The sequence below is a fragment of the Antedon mediterranea genome, chromosome 8, assembly GCF_964355755.1.
Source record: "Antedon mediterranea chromosome 8, ecAntMedi1.1, whole genome shotgun sequence".
NCBI lineage: Eukaryota > Metazoa > Echinodermata > Crinoidea > Comatulida > Antedonidae > Antedon > Antedon mediterranea.
In genome coordinates this window covers 4,705,029-4,717,969 of record NC_092677.1, presented here as the reverse complement: position 1 = coordinate 4,717,969, position 12,941 = coordinate 4,705,029, and the positions used below count along the sequence as shown (strand labels likewise).

Here is a 12,941-nt window from a genome sequence, read left to right as displayed (position 1 = left end):
GTCTATGAAGGTCAATCAGTGACCTTTACCTGTAGTAAACCTGATGGTGATTCTATTCCTCACATTACTTGGTATAAAGATGGACAGACAGTCAACACCAACAACCCTTCTAGATATGAGATTACCAATAACAGTACAGAGTCAGTTCTTGAAATAAAATCAGCTACTCAAGAAGATGGTGGGAGATATACATGTAAAGCAGAAAGTGATCAGTTTAAAGGCGAGGATGCTAAAACAAGTGTTGGAAAACAGATGAACATACTTGTTTATAGTATGTCAAATTAATATTGATCTTATTTGGACAATATCAGTATAAACCTTTCCCTTTTGGGAAAACAGATGAACATACTTGTTTATAGTATGTCAAATTAATATTGATCTTATTTGGACAATATCAGTATAAACCTTTCCCTTTTGGACCCCCTCCCCCCCCCCCCGCCCCCACCCGCCTCTACACCAATTCTTCTAACTAATATATTTTACCCAAATGCTAAAAACAAATGGTCATTACGAATCGAGTTGCATCAACCGTAGCCTATAATGCCGATTGTATTATTATTTTTTTAGCTATTCATGTTACTTTTGCATTTGGAGATGGTATTGCAACTTGTACAGCAGAGGGCCATCCCAAGCCAACATCAGTATTGATATTAAAAGATGGAGAAGTGGTTGTAAAAGCAGACAATACAGCAACTATAGAAATTAATGATGAGATATGTAAACCAAATATTACGTGTTATGCAGAGAATGGAAAGCTAAAACAAACAGCAACACTTGAGAACTGTAAAGCAGGTATAGGCCTTGATATAATTTTCCAGTATGCATAGCCTATAGTTTATTTTATTTAAGTTCTTGTTTTGGACCACGCACACGATCATTGTTTGTGATATGAAAAGGTCTTTTAATCGATTGGAAATAATAAAAAATAAATCTATGAACTACGATCAATGTAAGAAGTAGATATAACGTATTTTTATTAACATTAAGTTTTCTTATCAAATCACCAATAAAATAATTTTGCAAGCTATGTTTCTATTTGGTGTATAACAAGCATAGCAGGGTGGCGGATGAAGATTTTGAATGCCCTAAACATTGTAATAATGGTATTCATATGTTAAAATTTATTATATTTCCAGGTGAATCGTGTCCAATATTTACAGTACTAACTGTAGCAATTATAGTAACTGCGCTTTTTCTCGGCTCTGTTCCTACCTTTATAACAACCCGTTATATTTATGTAAGTATAGACTCTCGATTATTAACACGCACGCATATATTTTAACATGAACGACATTTAACCACCTGATTATAAAGGGATCATACAGATAATAAGAAGGTTAAAAGAGAGGAAGAAACCTTTTTTAAAGATCTTACTATAAATACGGTACCAACATACAGTAGGTCAGATTATTAAAATGTTGTCTTTATAATTTCCTTTAACGTAAGTGATTAAAATTATTCCGTTTCGCCAATTATAGAATATGGGAAAGTCATTAAGTCTCATATTTGATGCTTATAACACACGAGTAACATCTTGGTGTGGACTATTATAGAGTCGCGATTTGAACGCAGTATTTTAGGATGTGTACACAGGATTTAAAAACCACATATACTAAATGTATAAATATTTATATCTAATATTAATATTGTCACCCACTATTTTTATTGTTTCTTTAGAAAAGACGAATAAGAGAAATAAAATGTCAACATTCTCAGTATCAAGCACTGCAGTTTGCATCAAGTGGTTCTGGTGTTTACCAAGAACTCAGCAAAAATACTTCAGTAAATAATGGACGCAGTACCAGGACTACGTCACGTAAAGCTTCTTCTAGAGAACTCGAGGTACCAAAAAACTACTATTACATGTAATCTTTGATTAACCCTCGTTAAAGCTTGGTTCCCACTAGAACGTAACGCAAGGACGTAAACGCAACTTAAGCGTTTTAACCAATGACAAGCGAAGTTATAGACAGTTAGCAATCACAAGCGAATAAGCCATCGCTTGTGATTGGTCAATTAACTTGCGTTGCGTTACATCCTTGTGATGCGTCGCTAGTGGGAACCACGCTTTAACTTCTTTTGTTTAGACGCAACACATGCGAATTGATCAATGACAAGTGAAAGTTAAAATAATCCATCGCTTGTGATTGGCCAAATCAATTAAGCTCTGTCTACAATATCAAACTAGTTTTGCAAAAAAAGTGTGATGTGCCCAAATATGGTAGTGATATGCTCAAATATGGTAGTGATATTACATCATTTTTTTATCACATAAAGTTTGTTAGAATAGACAGAGCTTTACGTTACGCTTACGTCCTCCATAAACAAAGTTGTGTGATCAGAAGCAACACTGATAATAACACGTGTGGTTGCTTCTACAGAAACTAGAAATATAAATATTTTAGTGAACCATACCGGTTATCCCTATGATAGATCGGGACAGGTTGCATCTTTTTTTCTATATTTATGTTCTTTATTTATATACGGTATTCTTTTAATAACAAATTCAGTGTGCATATCTTTATCATTGTTAATATATAAATACATATTTGTTTCAAGCAGGCGCATCGACGGGTGCAGAGACGGGTAATAGAAATCGAAAGTAACAATCAATACCAAGAAGTGAAAGATTCGGAAAGTCTTGCCATTTACGAAGAGCCGAACCTAAGTGAGGGGAAATGTGTTGTCAGTACGTTGTCAAATAAGGGAAACGTTTTAGGAGGAGAATCACATTATTCTAACATTCGGAATACATAAGTCGTTTTCACGTACATTTATTTTAACTTTAAAGAAAATAAATTAGCAAGGAAAATTGCGTATTTATTGTATTTTTACTACAGTTTTGATTAAAGATAGGCATATTGTCTCCTTAGAAAATATATTTAAAACACATTGATTTGTTGAAAATGCCATTTTAATTTCACATATTTTTTATTGACTAATTATTTACCTGAAATATAGGCCTATCCGTTTTTTTGTGTGAAATCATTATTTATGTTCGTTTTTTGTCTACGGAAGTGAATAACTTTATTTGAAATGCCAAATGGAAAGTCTGATTTTTTTTATATTAATCTTCATTTTTCATGTTTTCGGGGAACAAGACATCAGTCGATCTGATTCGAGAGTCTACTGTACTGTACAAAGAAGTTTGTAGATTTAGATATAACATAATTGAAACTAACGCTTAGCTTCTTAGCATCATCAATTGTTCTGAAAAAATAAATTACATATATATCAAATATTGTCTTTATATCTTATTTATACGTAAAAATCGAAAACGCTGATAAGCATGTATAGGCCTAGAGATAGAGGTGAGTAATAAATATGATTTAAATAAAATTTATAAAAGTTTTTAAGCCCTTGTTGATTGGTGTTCGACAATGACTGTAATCCATATATTATATTTATGTGTAAACGTGTAAGGCCAACTCAGACAGCGTTGTACGACGAGGCCCCACGAAACTTCTTGACTCGTCGGTGCTGTCTGAGTTGAATCCCGACGAGACGAGTCGTCTTGCCCGGTGTGTCAGGAGAAATTCAAACATGTTTATTTTCTCCCGACGAGACGACTCATCGTACGAAGCTGTCTGAATTGGTCTCATGAGCAGGAGCATGTTGCCATTACTTCGAAATGCGCAGAAGAAGTCGGTGATTTAGAATCATCTCATTCTTTTATTACGGTTATTACGTTATCAATGGCGATGTGAGGTTGGCAACAACAAGACAACGACAGAAATGTTGATATAATGACATTTTTAGGCCGTGAATGAACTAAGTGTTGATTATAACAACATCAACGGTAGATATTAATTAATCTATTGAATGTAAAAATCCTTATTTTTTCTCAGATATGGTGTTATGGTTGCCGCTGTTAGTTGTTATACACTCTTTACTCGGTAAACCAATTTAGTAACACACTACCTATTAGTAGTTTTTAAGTAATAATATATATGTTCTGCATGCTAGATGCATTACAACTTGTATCTGTTTAAATAAAAGACAAAGACATTTTAAATCAAAAAAAGACACAAGTAGACGCCTGTTACTACTTTTTGATTCTTTCTTTTACCACCAAGACACGTTATCTCCAACTTAACTTATTAAGAGACAATTAAAAAAAAATATCTATACAATAATAGTGCAATTGAAATATAAAGGCTCAATCCGGTTGCAATAGTTTTCCATAATTAATATCCTATGTTTTACTGAATAAATAAGTATAGTATCCTTATCTTTAGAATCACATGGTCATTCGGTGACAACATCTGACCAGATAGCTAAAGAAGGTGATGCTGAAGTGGTGATAACTTGTGATTATTCACAATTTACTTCTACTACATCTAATACAGTACAATGGGATGAATTAAATGAAGATGGCGTAGTCACTACTCCTGGTTTTGTTAATGATAAGGTGTTAGAAAATGGTCGTTTTAAATTGAACATAACATCTGTGAGAGCTAACTTGGTGATGTCACAGCCAACGAGAAATGATTCTCAGCGAAGATTTCGGTGCGAGATACAAACAACATATGGATTAGATCACTTATCTAATCCATCTGTTCTAACTGTGTATTGTGAGTACCAAAATCATTAAATAGACCTACAATAAATTATGGTTTAAACAGATTATAAAAATCATGCGCACAAAAACTAAATAGACAATCTGCTAGACATTAGGCAAACAACCAATTATACTATCTCTAATATTGTAGTCTCTTCCATCTGTTTTCTCAGACTTAGAGAAACCTCTTATTCGTGCTTCCGCATCCAATACCTTCAAAAACGAAACAGTAACATTTACATGCAGTAAACCTGATGGAGACCCTATTCCTGACCTAACGTGGTATAAAGATGGATGCAGAATAAATATCAACCCATCTAGATATGACATTACAAATAACAGTACAGTGTCAGTTCTTAAGATTAAATCAGCTACTGAAGAAGACGGTGGGAGATATACATGTAAAGCAGAAAGTGATCAGTTTAAAGGAGACGATGCTAAAACAAGTGTTGAAAAACAGTTGGATATATACCGTATGTAAATGTACAATCTTCAATAGGCCTAAAATGTTTTGCCAGGTAAGAGTGATTACAACTTCACTCTTCCTTGGTCCTGCCAACCTATAAAGCATTGATTCGAAGCTTTTAATGCTTTCGATAAAAGATAAACGGTTCAGAATGTTTGTTTGCATTGGTTGTCTACATTTTAATTGCCTTCCGAAGCTTTGGCAGGCTTTTTATGGTGGTTTAAATAAACAGTTTTTTAATGAATGCAAACAGGTATACAACTTGTTTGTCAATTCCAGAGAGTTGTCCCACAATTAATAAGCTACATTTCTATTCTAACTTGTTTAGATATCACTGTGACATTTAAACCTAAAAATGGTTTTGCAACTTGTACAGCTGAGGGCTATCCCAAACTGTCAACAACAATATTGATCTTACAAGATGGAGAATTGGTTATAAAAGGAGAAAATTCAGTAACCTTGGGCATTAATGATGAGATATGTCAGTCAAGTCTTACATGTTATGCAGAGAATGAAAAAATGAGTAATACAGCTATTCTAGAGAACTGTAACGCAGGTAATTTGACTTAAGAGCATGGCATCAAATGTATTTAACCAAGAAAGAATTAGATTATAGAAAATGCATATATGATTTAACTTAGGGTTGTAGTGGTCGAAAAGATAACATAGAGTATTTTGTTATGCACACGATGGTTTGATACATTTGGGATACAGCGCTTGTTCATTGTTTGAATGTATGAGTGTTGGTGTGTGCTGCTGGTGAATGCAGAGGTCAATTTCAACATGTTACTTTGTACCTTTTAGGTGGTTGTTCGCATGCAATAAGTACAGTGCTAACAATAGCAATAACGGCAATTCTATGCGTTGTCCCGACGTTTATAATAACCCGTCATATCTATGTAAGTATTTTTAGGTTAATTAAGAAATATTTCAAATTCAAATATAATTCAGATATACACTAGAGGCTAATCTAAGAATGCATACATCCACCTACAGTAATTCCCCTATATAATATCCAACCTCCGGTGAGAATTGAGTCATACCTGTAGATCTTTGTCTCCGAGTTTGGTGAGATTTAAAAATGAAACACACTAACATACACAATCATGGGTGAAAATATAACTTTGGCGGAGGTAATTTGTTATGAGTTATCGTTACTTTTCTCTTTTATAAGGTTAAACGAATAAAAAAAATCCTTTCCAAGTGCCAAAAGTCTCAGTATCAAGCATTGCAATTTTCTTCAAATTCTGAGGATTACAAATGGCTAAAGAAAGAACCCATGGAGTCTGCTGTTACCGGGACGACAAATAAACAAAGATCCAGGACAGGAATACGGGTAAAATTTAAGTTAAGCTCGTCTGTTTAAATTGACCTTAAAAGTATGTTTACTACAAAACACCGTCTCTATTGTTTAACAGAGAGAAGTAAGAGAAATAGAACGTCAAAGTCACCAATATGAAGATTTACAAGTTTCGGCAAACACTGATGTTGACAATGATGACGAGGAATATGTTAGGCCTATGTCTGATAAAGAAGTATGTATCTCAAAAGTGGAGAGTAAATTCAAGTAACACAATTTAAACTCAACAAATAATTACAGTTCATTTACATTTTCTTATTTCACACAAAAACTAAACTTGATTAAATAAATACCATCTATTGTTTAACAGAGAGAAGTAAAAGTCGAATGTCAAGACCATCACTACCAAGAATTGAAAGTTTCAGCAAACTCTGATATCGAAGATGACGAGGGATATGTCATGCCTGCGTCAATAATAGTATGCATTTCAAAAGTACAAGTAAACATATTAAACGAACAATAATAAACGTAGGGCTATGTCACCATAACATTACCGGACATCGCCACACAAGACGTTTGACCTAATTTAAACTAATTAACAAACTTGGAACTCTAATTTTGTTTAGGAAAAGGATGTGCACTGGTTTGTAATAGCATTGATATTAATATTTTATATAATGTCAAAGTCCATAAAAACATTATTATTTGTTTTGAGTTTTAAAAATCAATTAATCTCGATAATAATCAATATTGTTATATTTTTTTTCTTCAGAAAACAGGAGGAAAGATTTAGATAAAATGTCAGAATCCCCAGTACGAAGGATGTGTCACGTGATAGTGTTACTAGTACGTCACAAACGGGAAAGGCTCTAGAACTACATTATTCTCAACAGTTCTATAACTAAATATATAACTTAATAAATACAAACACAAATTGTTATATTATTCTGCATGACGGAAATTAATAACAAACACATAAAATAAATGGTTAACGAGGAAATGAAACCTTGCTCTAAGCGAGAGTTTATCCAATTGTTTATGAGTATACGAGAGTCATAACAAAAACTTAAGTATAATATAGGCCTACAGTACAATAACAATTGGAAGCTGCTTAAGCGTAATTTATGTATACAATAAGTTTTGTTTATTCTCGTTATTATCATCTAAGGGACTAGGCCTACTAATGTAATTAGAGCATTGTAAAATAGGTAGAAATGTTTATACTTAAATTTGTGTAGTTATAGTTTATTCTTAATTGTACTGCTTTTCTAGCGTAGTTTTATATACAGCAAAAAATGTATCAATTATATTCTAATAGTCAATCTATTATAGTTCCTTGGTGTTTTTGGAGGATTATTGTTTGTGCTATACTTTTTTATTTCAATAAGAACGGGGATTGTTTACATTACCCAGTGAGATACCATTTTTGTATACAAATATTTTATAGAGAGGCATTTTAAGACAATAATTAAAAATAAACGGTGTGGCAAATAGTGTTGTGAGTTGAATATTATTGTATTTATGAAATGAAGTGTAATTAGTTATAACATCGCCGTATAAAATACATAAAGCAGCAACATGTTTATAATAAGTAGGCTGGAAATAACTGACACAGCTGCAGAGTGAAATCACAGTGTTGCCTGATATTAACAACAATCAACAATACATTTGTGGCCATCAGTATCTTTGTACTACATTATTTGAATAATTAAACAATATACTTTTCCGGGTAGCAGAAATAATCATTTTAATTGGAAAACAAGGAGCATATAATCGAACTTATTAACTACCTGTCTCAGAAGTTAGTTTAAAAAGCGAGAATAAAATGACTTCTTTTTACGAGATCGAAACAAATAAATTACATATATATCTAAGATTGTATATGTATATCTTATTGCGTAAAATTAAAAACACAGAGATGCAAGTACACAGAGATAGAGGTGAGTAATTAATGTAACTGATTATTATGATAACTGATAATTATTAAATGGTTACAATTATGACCAAGAAAGATAATTGTATTGTAAGTGGGTAACGGAGGAGCATGTTGTTGACATTGATATTTTTAATGACGTTATCAATAAGTTACTAGGATTACGTTAGCCGCTGAAGACAAGAAATGTTACATATCTGTTGTTTTTATTATTATACACTTTCTAACCAATCGACATGAGTATCGAATACACAGATGTATTATCATCAATGTATATTATGTTTAATATGATTTGATAACTGTTAGCTTTGTTTATATAGTACATGTTTTGTACATTATTCTTTATATTCTATTAGGCCTATTATTAGGCCTATTGATAGTGAAATAGTGAAACAGATAAGGCATACACTACATCTATTATAGATGTGAACTTCAATATTAATCAATCCTATTGAATGTAAATATTATCATTTCCCCTCAGATATGACTGTATGGTTGGTGCTGCTAATTGTTATACACTCTTTATTCGGTAAACTAAATTCAGAGTAATATACCAGTGATAGTTTTCAATTAATAATGTTCTGCCAGATGCATTATAATTTGTATCTGCGAATAAATGTTGTTATGTATACATGATTACTTCTTTGCTTTATAACTTATACTTTATTATCAGAAAATGTATCAATTCATCAATCATGTTACTTAAAGTTTTAAAAAATGGAAAAGGCTATATTGCTTACATTAGTTTTCCATAATAATAGCCTATAAATTTATGCATAAGCAAGACAGTAACGTTTTGCATTCTTAATCTTTAGAATCACGTGGTCAATTGTTGACAACGTCTGACCAGACAGCCAAAGAAGGTGATGTTGAAGTAGTGATAACTTGTGATTATTCACAATTTACTACTACTACACCGTATGCAATAGAATGGTATGAACTATATGAAGATGGATCTACTATTAACTTTGTAGATGATAATAAGCTAGAAAATGGTCGTTTTAAATTAAACATAAAACCGGAGAAAGCTGACTTGGTGATGTCACAGCCAATGAGGAATGATTCTGGACGAACATTTCGGTGTGCGATACTAACAACAAGTGCAGATATTAAAAGCTCAAATCCATCTATTCTAACTGTTTATTGTGAGTAAGGTTAAATTATAATATAACAATAATTCAATTGTTAACATTGATTTTTTGTCTTCTTCAAATAACAAAGAATCTGATAAACGAATCTTCCATTTTTATAATTTATAATTTAATATAATATAATAGTTTTCTGGTTGTAATATAATAATAGTCCACCTGTATGACACTGTACAGGTGGTTAATATTGGCCAGCACAGTAATCTATCATCATATTTTTATTCAGACTTAGATCAACCACTCCTTTCTGCATCAGCAGCATTAGCATATGAAGGTCAATCAGTGACCTACACCTGTTATAGACCTGATGGTGATCCCATTCCTTACATTAGGGCTACTTGGTACAAAGATGGACAGAAAGTCAACACCGACAACCCTTCTAGATATGAGATTGCAAACAACAGTACAGAGTCATTTCTTACAATTATATCTGCTACTGAAGAAAATGATGGGAGATATACATGTAAAATAGAAAGTGATCAGTTTATAGGAGAGGATGGTAAAACAAGTGAAGGAAGACAGTTTAACATATATAGTATGTAAAGCTTATAAGTTCTTGAAATGTTCCACCATTATCATTAACACATTTTTTTTCCATATTTTCCGGTAAATAATGTACAAATATACGTTTGTTGCGTCATAAGTGAAAATGACTACTAGAGTTCAGAACTTTTTTTTATCCCTTTTGTTAGATATTATTGTAACATTTAAACTTGCAAATGGTTTTGCGACCTGTACAGCAGAGGGCCATCCCAAGCCATCATCAGTATTGATATTACAAGATGGAGAAGTGGTTAAGAAAGGAAACAATACAGCAACTATAGAAATTAATGATGAGATATGTCAAACAAGTATTAGACCTACATGTTATGCAAAGAATGAAAGGCTTCGTGAAACAGCACCACTTGAGTGTAACACAGGTATAGTACAAGTGTTTCTGCCGTAAAAATATCCTGTGCATAGGCGCTATAATATGTATTCTCATAGTTGTGCTAAGTATATCTTACTGCGCAAATTGATATTTAAATTGTTGTACCAGTTGGCATGATATTATAATGATTTATGGTTAATATTGTTTTAGCAGCAAAGTGTGCTACGATAATATATATTTCAACATTCCACATTGAATTTTCTAGGTGGCTGTTCATGTACAATGAGTATATTGATAACTATAACAATAACTGCAATTCTTTGCTCTGCTCCGACTTTCCTAATAATCCGTTATATCTATGTAAGTATAGTTCTAAATTATATCATTTTTTTTTTCTTGAAACTTAATATTTGTACGTTTAAACAAACTTGTATTATTATCTGTTTTTACTGTTATTTTTTAAGGTAAAACGAATGAAAGAAGAAATCATTTCCAAATGTCAAAGTCTTCATCAATATCAATCATTGCAATTTTCTTCAAATGCTGGAGACTGCAAAGAGCTCAACAAAGGTCCTACAGTGGAGGCTAGTGCTAACAGGACGTCAAATAAAGCTATATCCAGAACAAGAATACAGGTATACATACATTTTAAACATTATAATTATACTAATGTGTAACAATTCAAACGCAAGTGTTACCATTTTTGCACACTGTAAAGTAAGGTTCAAACTAATAGTAATAGTACTTGTAAGGGATACATACATGCAAACTATATAAAACTAAACATCAATGTTTACACAATCATCATCTACGGTATTGTTTAACAGAGAGAAGTAGGAGAAATCGAACTTCAAGACCATGACTACCAAGATCTGCAAGTTTCGGAAAACTCTATTATCGCCATAGATGAGGAGGGATATGTCAAGCCTACATCAAAAATAGTATGTATTTTAAAAGTAAAATAAAACACTTTAAACGAACAATACTCAGCGCACCATTACTAGACATCGCCACATAAGACGTTTATCAACACCTTTCTAATTAACAAATAGGAACTACTTTTTTTCTAGAAAAAAGAAGTGATAGAAATTGAATGCAAAAATCTTCAGTACCAAGGTCTGAAAGGCTCAGCAAGCTCCGACATAGACGATGATAGATATACCAAGCCTATGTCTAATAAAGTAGTATGTATTTAAAAATTAATTGGGAATAAATATTATCCTTCAGTTATGATATACAATAACGTCTACATATTATAGGTATTACTTAAGTATTCCACAACATTCGATTTAACTCAATTATTTTTTTAGGAAAGAGAAATAAAACACCCTCAGTTTCAACACATAAAAAAAGACTTCACTACGTCCAAGAAAGAATTGCGCAAAATAGAGGTAAACATTTTTAAATTAATAATTCTGAATAAACGACGCAGTACAATAATGCCTTGGAGTGTAACACAACTTATCTAACTAAACAATATTAATTGTTAAGGCATCTTGTTTGCATAACAACAACCCCCTTTTGTGGGTGTAACTCTCACTTTTATTGATTATTTCCTGTGGCACATTCAGTATTATCGCGGAAATATTATAATCAAATGTATCTTTTAAAGATATTACATACTTAGTCAAATTGGCACACATCCTCTTTATGATTATTGATATTTCATTTACTGTCAAGGTTCAGTAAAATGTTTGATTTTTTGGTTTATTGATTAATCTAAAAATAGTCAATAGGCCTAATGTTATTGTTTTCAGAAAAGAGGAGGAAAGATTGAGATAGAATGTCAAAATCCCCAGTACGAAGGACATACGTCACGTGATGGTGTTACCAGTACATCACTAAAAGGAAAGACTCCAGAAACACATTATTCTCAACAGTTCTATAACTAAAAATATAAATTAATAAATACAAAAAAATGTTGTTTAATTTTGCATGAAGGAAATAAATATATAACATAAAGTAGATGGTAAACGAGGAAATATATAAGCGAAAGTGTTATACAAAATGGTTTTCTGTAAGTATACGAGAGTCATAACAAAAACATAATATAGGACTACGGTACAATAACAATTGAAAGTTGCCTAAGCGTAATTTATGTATAAAATACGTTTGTTTATTCTCGTTATTATCATCTAGGGGACCAGGCATACTAATGTAATGAAAGCAGCATTATAAAATAGGTAGAAATAAGTAGTGTTATTATACTGTTTTTATCGCGTTGTTTAAAGGACATGTGCACAGCAAAAAAATCTATATGATTATATTCCAATAATAAATCTATAGGCCTAGTTCTCTTGTGTTTCATAATTTTGAGGATTGTTTTTGTGTCACACGATTTGTCTTTAAATAAGCATGTCTGTAAGGGGATAATTCAAATTAGCCAGTACAACCCTATTTTTGTACACAAATGTTTAATTAGACAATAATTAAACTGAACTGTATAAATGAGTATTATTAGTTGACTCAAGTTTTTAGTGTTATTATTATATTTCTTAGGCCTAAATGTATTTAGTATTTATCAACACACATATAATAATACATTATTTAGGTATAAAATATAAAACATAAGCAGCAGCATGTTGTAGATTATGTGACATTTTTTTAACTACACAGGTGTAGACCAATCAACAACAATTGTGGAGTTTTTTCCTCTAGTATT

General features: G+C 31.9%; 2 protein-coding genes and 2 long non-coding RNA genes across 4 annotated transcripts in view; all 4 read left to right on the top strand.

The window, feature by feature from the left end:
* The window catches only part of LOC140057165 (hemicentin-1-like), a gene marked incomplete at its 5' end in the record, with an annotated part of 30,590 nt that overhangs the window by 13,524 nt on the left and 4,125 nt on the right, over positions 1-12,941 (top strand). The window lies entirely within an intron of this gene.
* LOC140057527 (uncharacterized) lies at positions 4,672-5,916 on the top strand. The gene is made up of 3 exons (XR_011846958.1): positions 4,672-5,034; positions 5,356-5,583; positions 5,832-5,916. It is a non-coding gene; the product is annotated as an uncharacterized lncRNA (long non-coding RNA).
* Positions 6,162-7,638, top strand: LOC140057320 (uncharacterized). Its single transcript, XR_011846913.1, has 3 exons — positions 6,162-6,562; positions 6,698-6,805; positions 7,100-7,638. It is a non-coding gene; the product is annotated as an uncharacterized lncRNA (long non-coding RNA).
* LOC140056993 (uncharacterized) lies at positions 10,229-11,475 on the top strand. Its single transcript, XM_072102525.1, has 4 exons — positions 10,229-10,639; positions 10,744-10,914; positions 11,107-11,220; positions 11,350-11,475. Exons 1-4 carry the CDS (start codon positions 10,562-10,564, stop codon positions 11,473-11,475), a joined length of 489 nt encoding a protein of 162 aa, XP_071958626.1. The 5' UTR covers positions 10,229-10,561.

Bases quoted from the DNA above. Each gene is read 5' to 3' on its own strand.
- LOC140056993 (XM_072102525.1), top strand. From the start codon at position 10,562: ATGAGTATATTGATAACTATAACAATAACTGCAATTCTTTGCTCTGCT. The intron at 10,640-10,743 runs GTAAGTATAGTT...TTATTTTTTAAG, and splicing joins TAATAATCCGTTATATCTAT to GTAAAACGAATGAAAGAAGA. The intron at 11,221-11,349 runs GTATGTATTTTA...CTTTTTTTCTAG, and splicing joins TCAAGCCTACATCAAAAATA to AAAAAAGAAGTGATAGAAAT.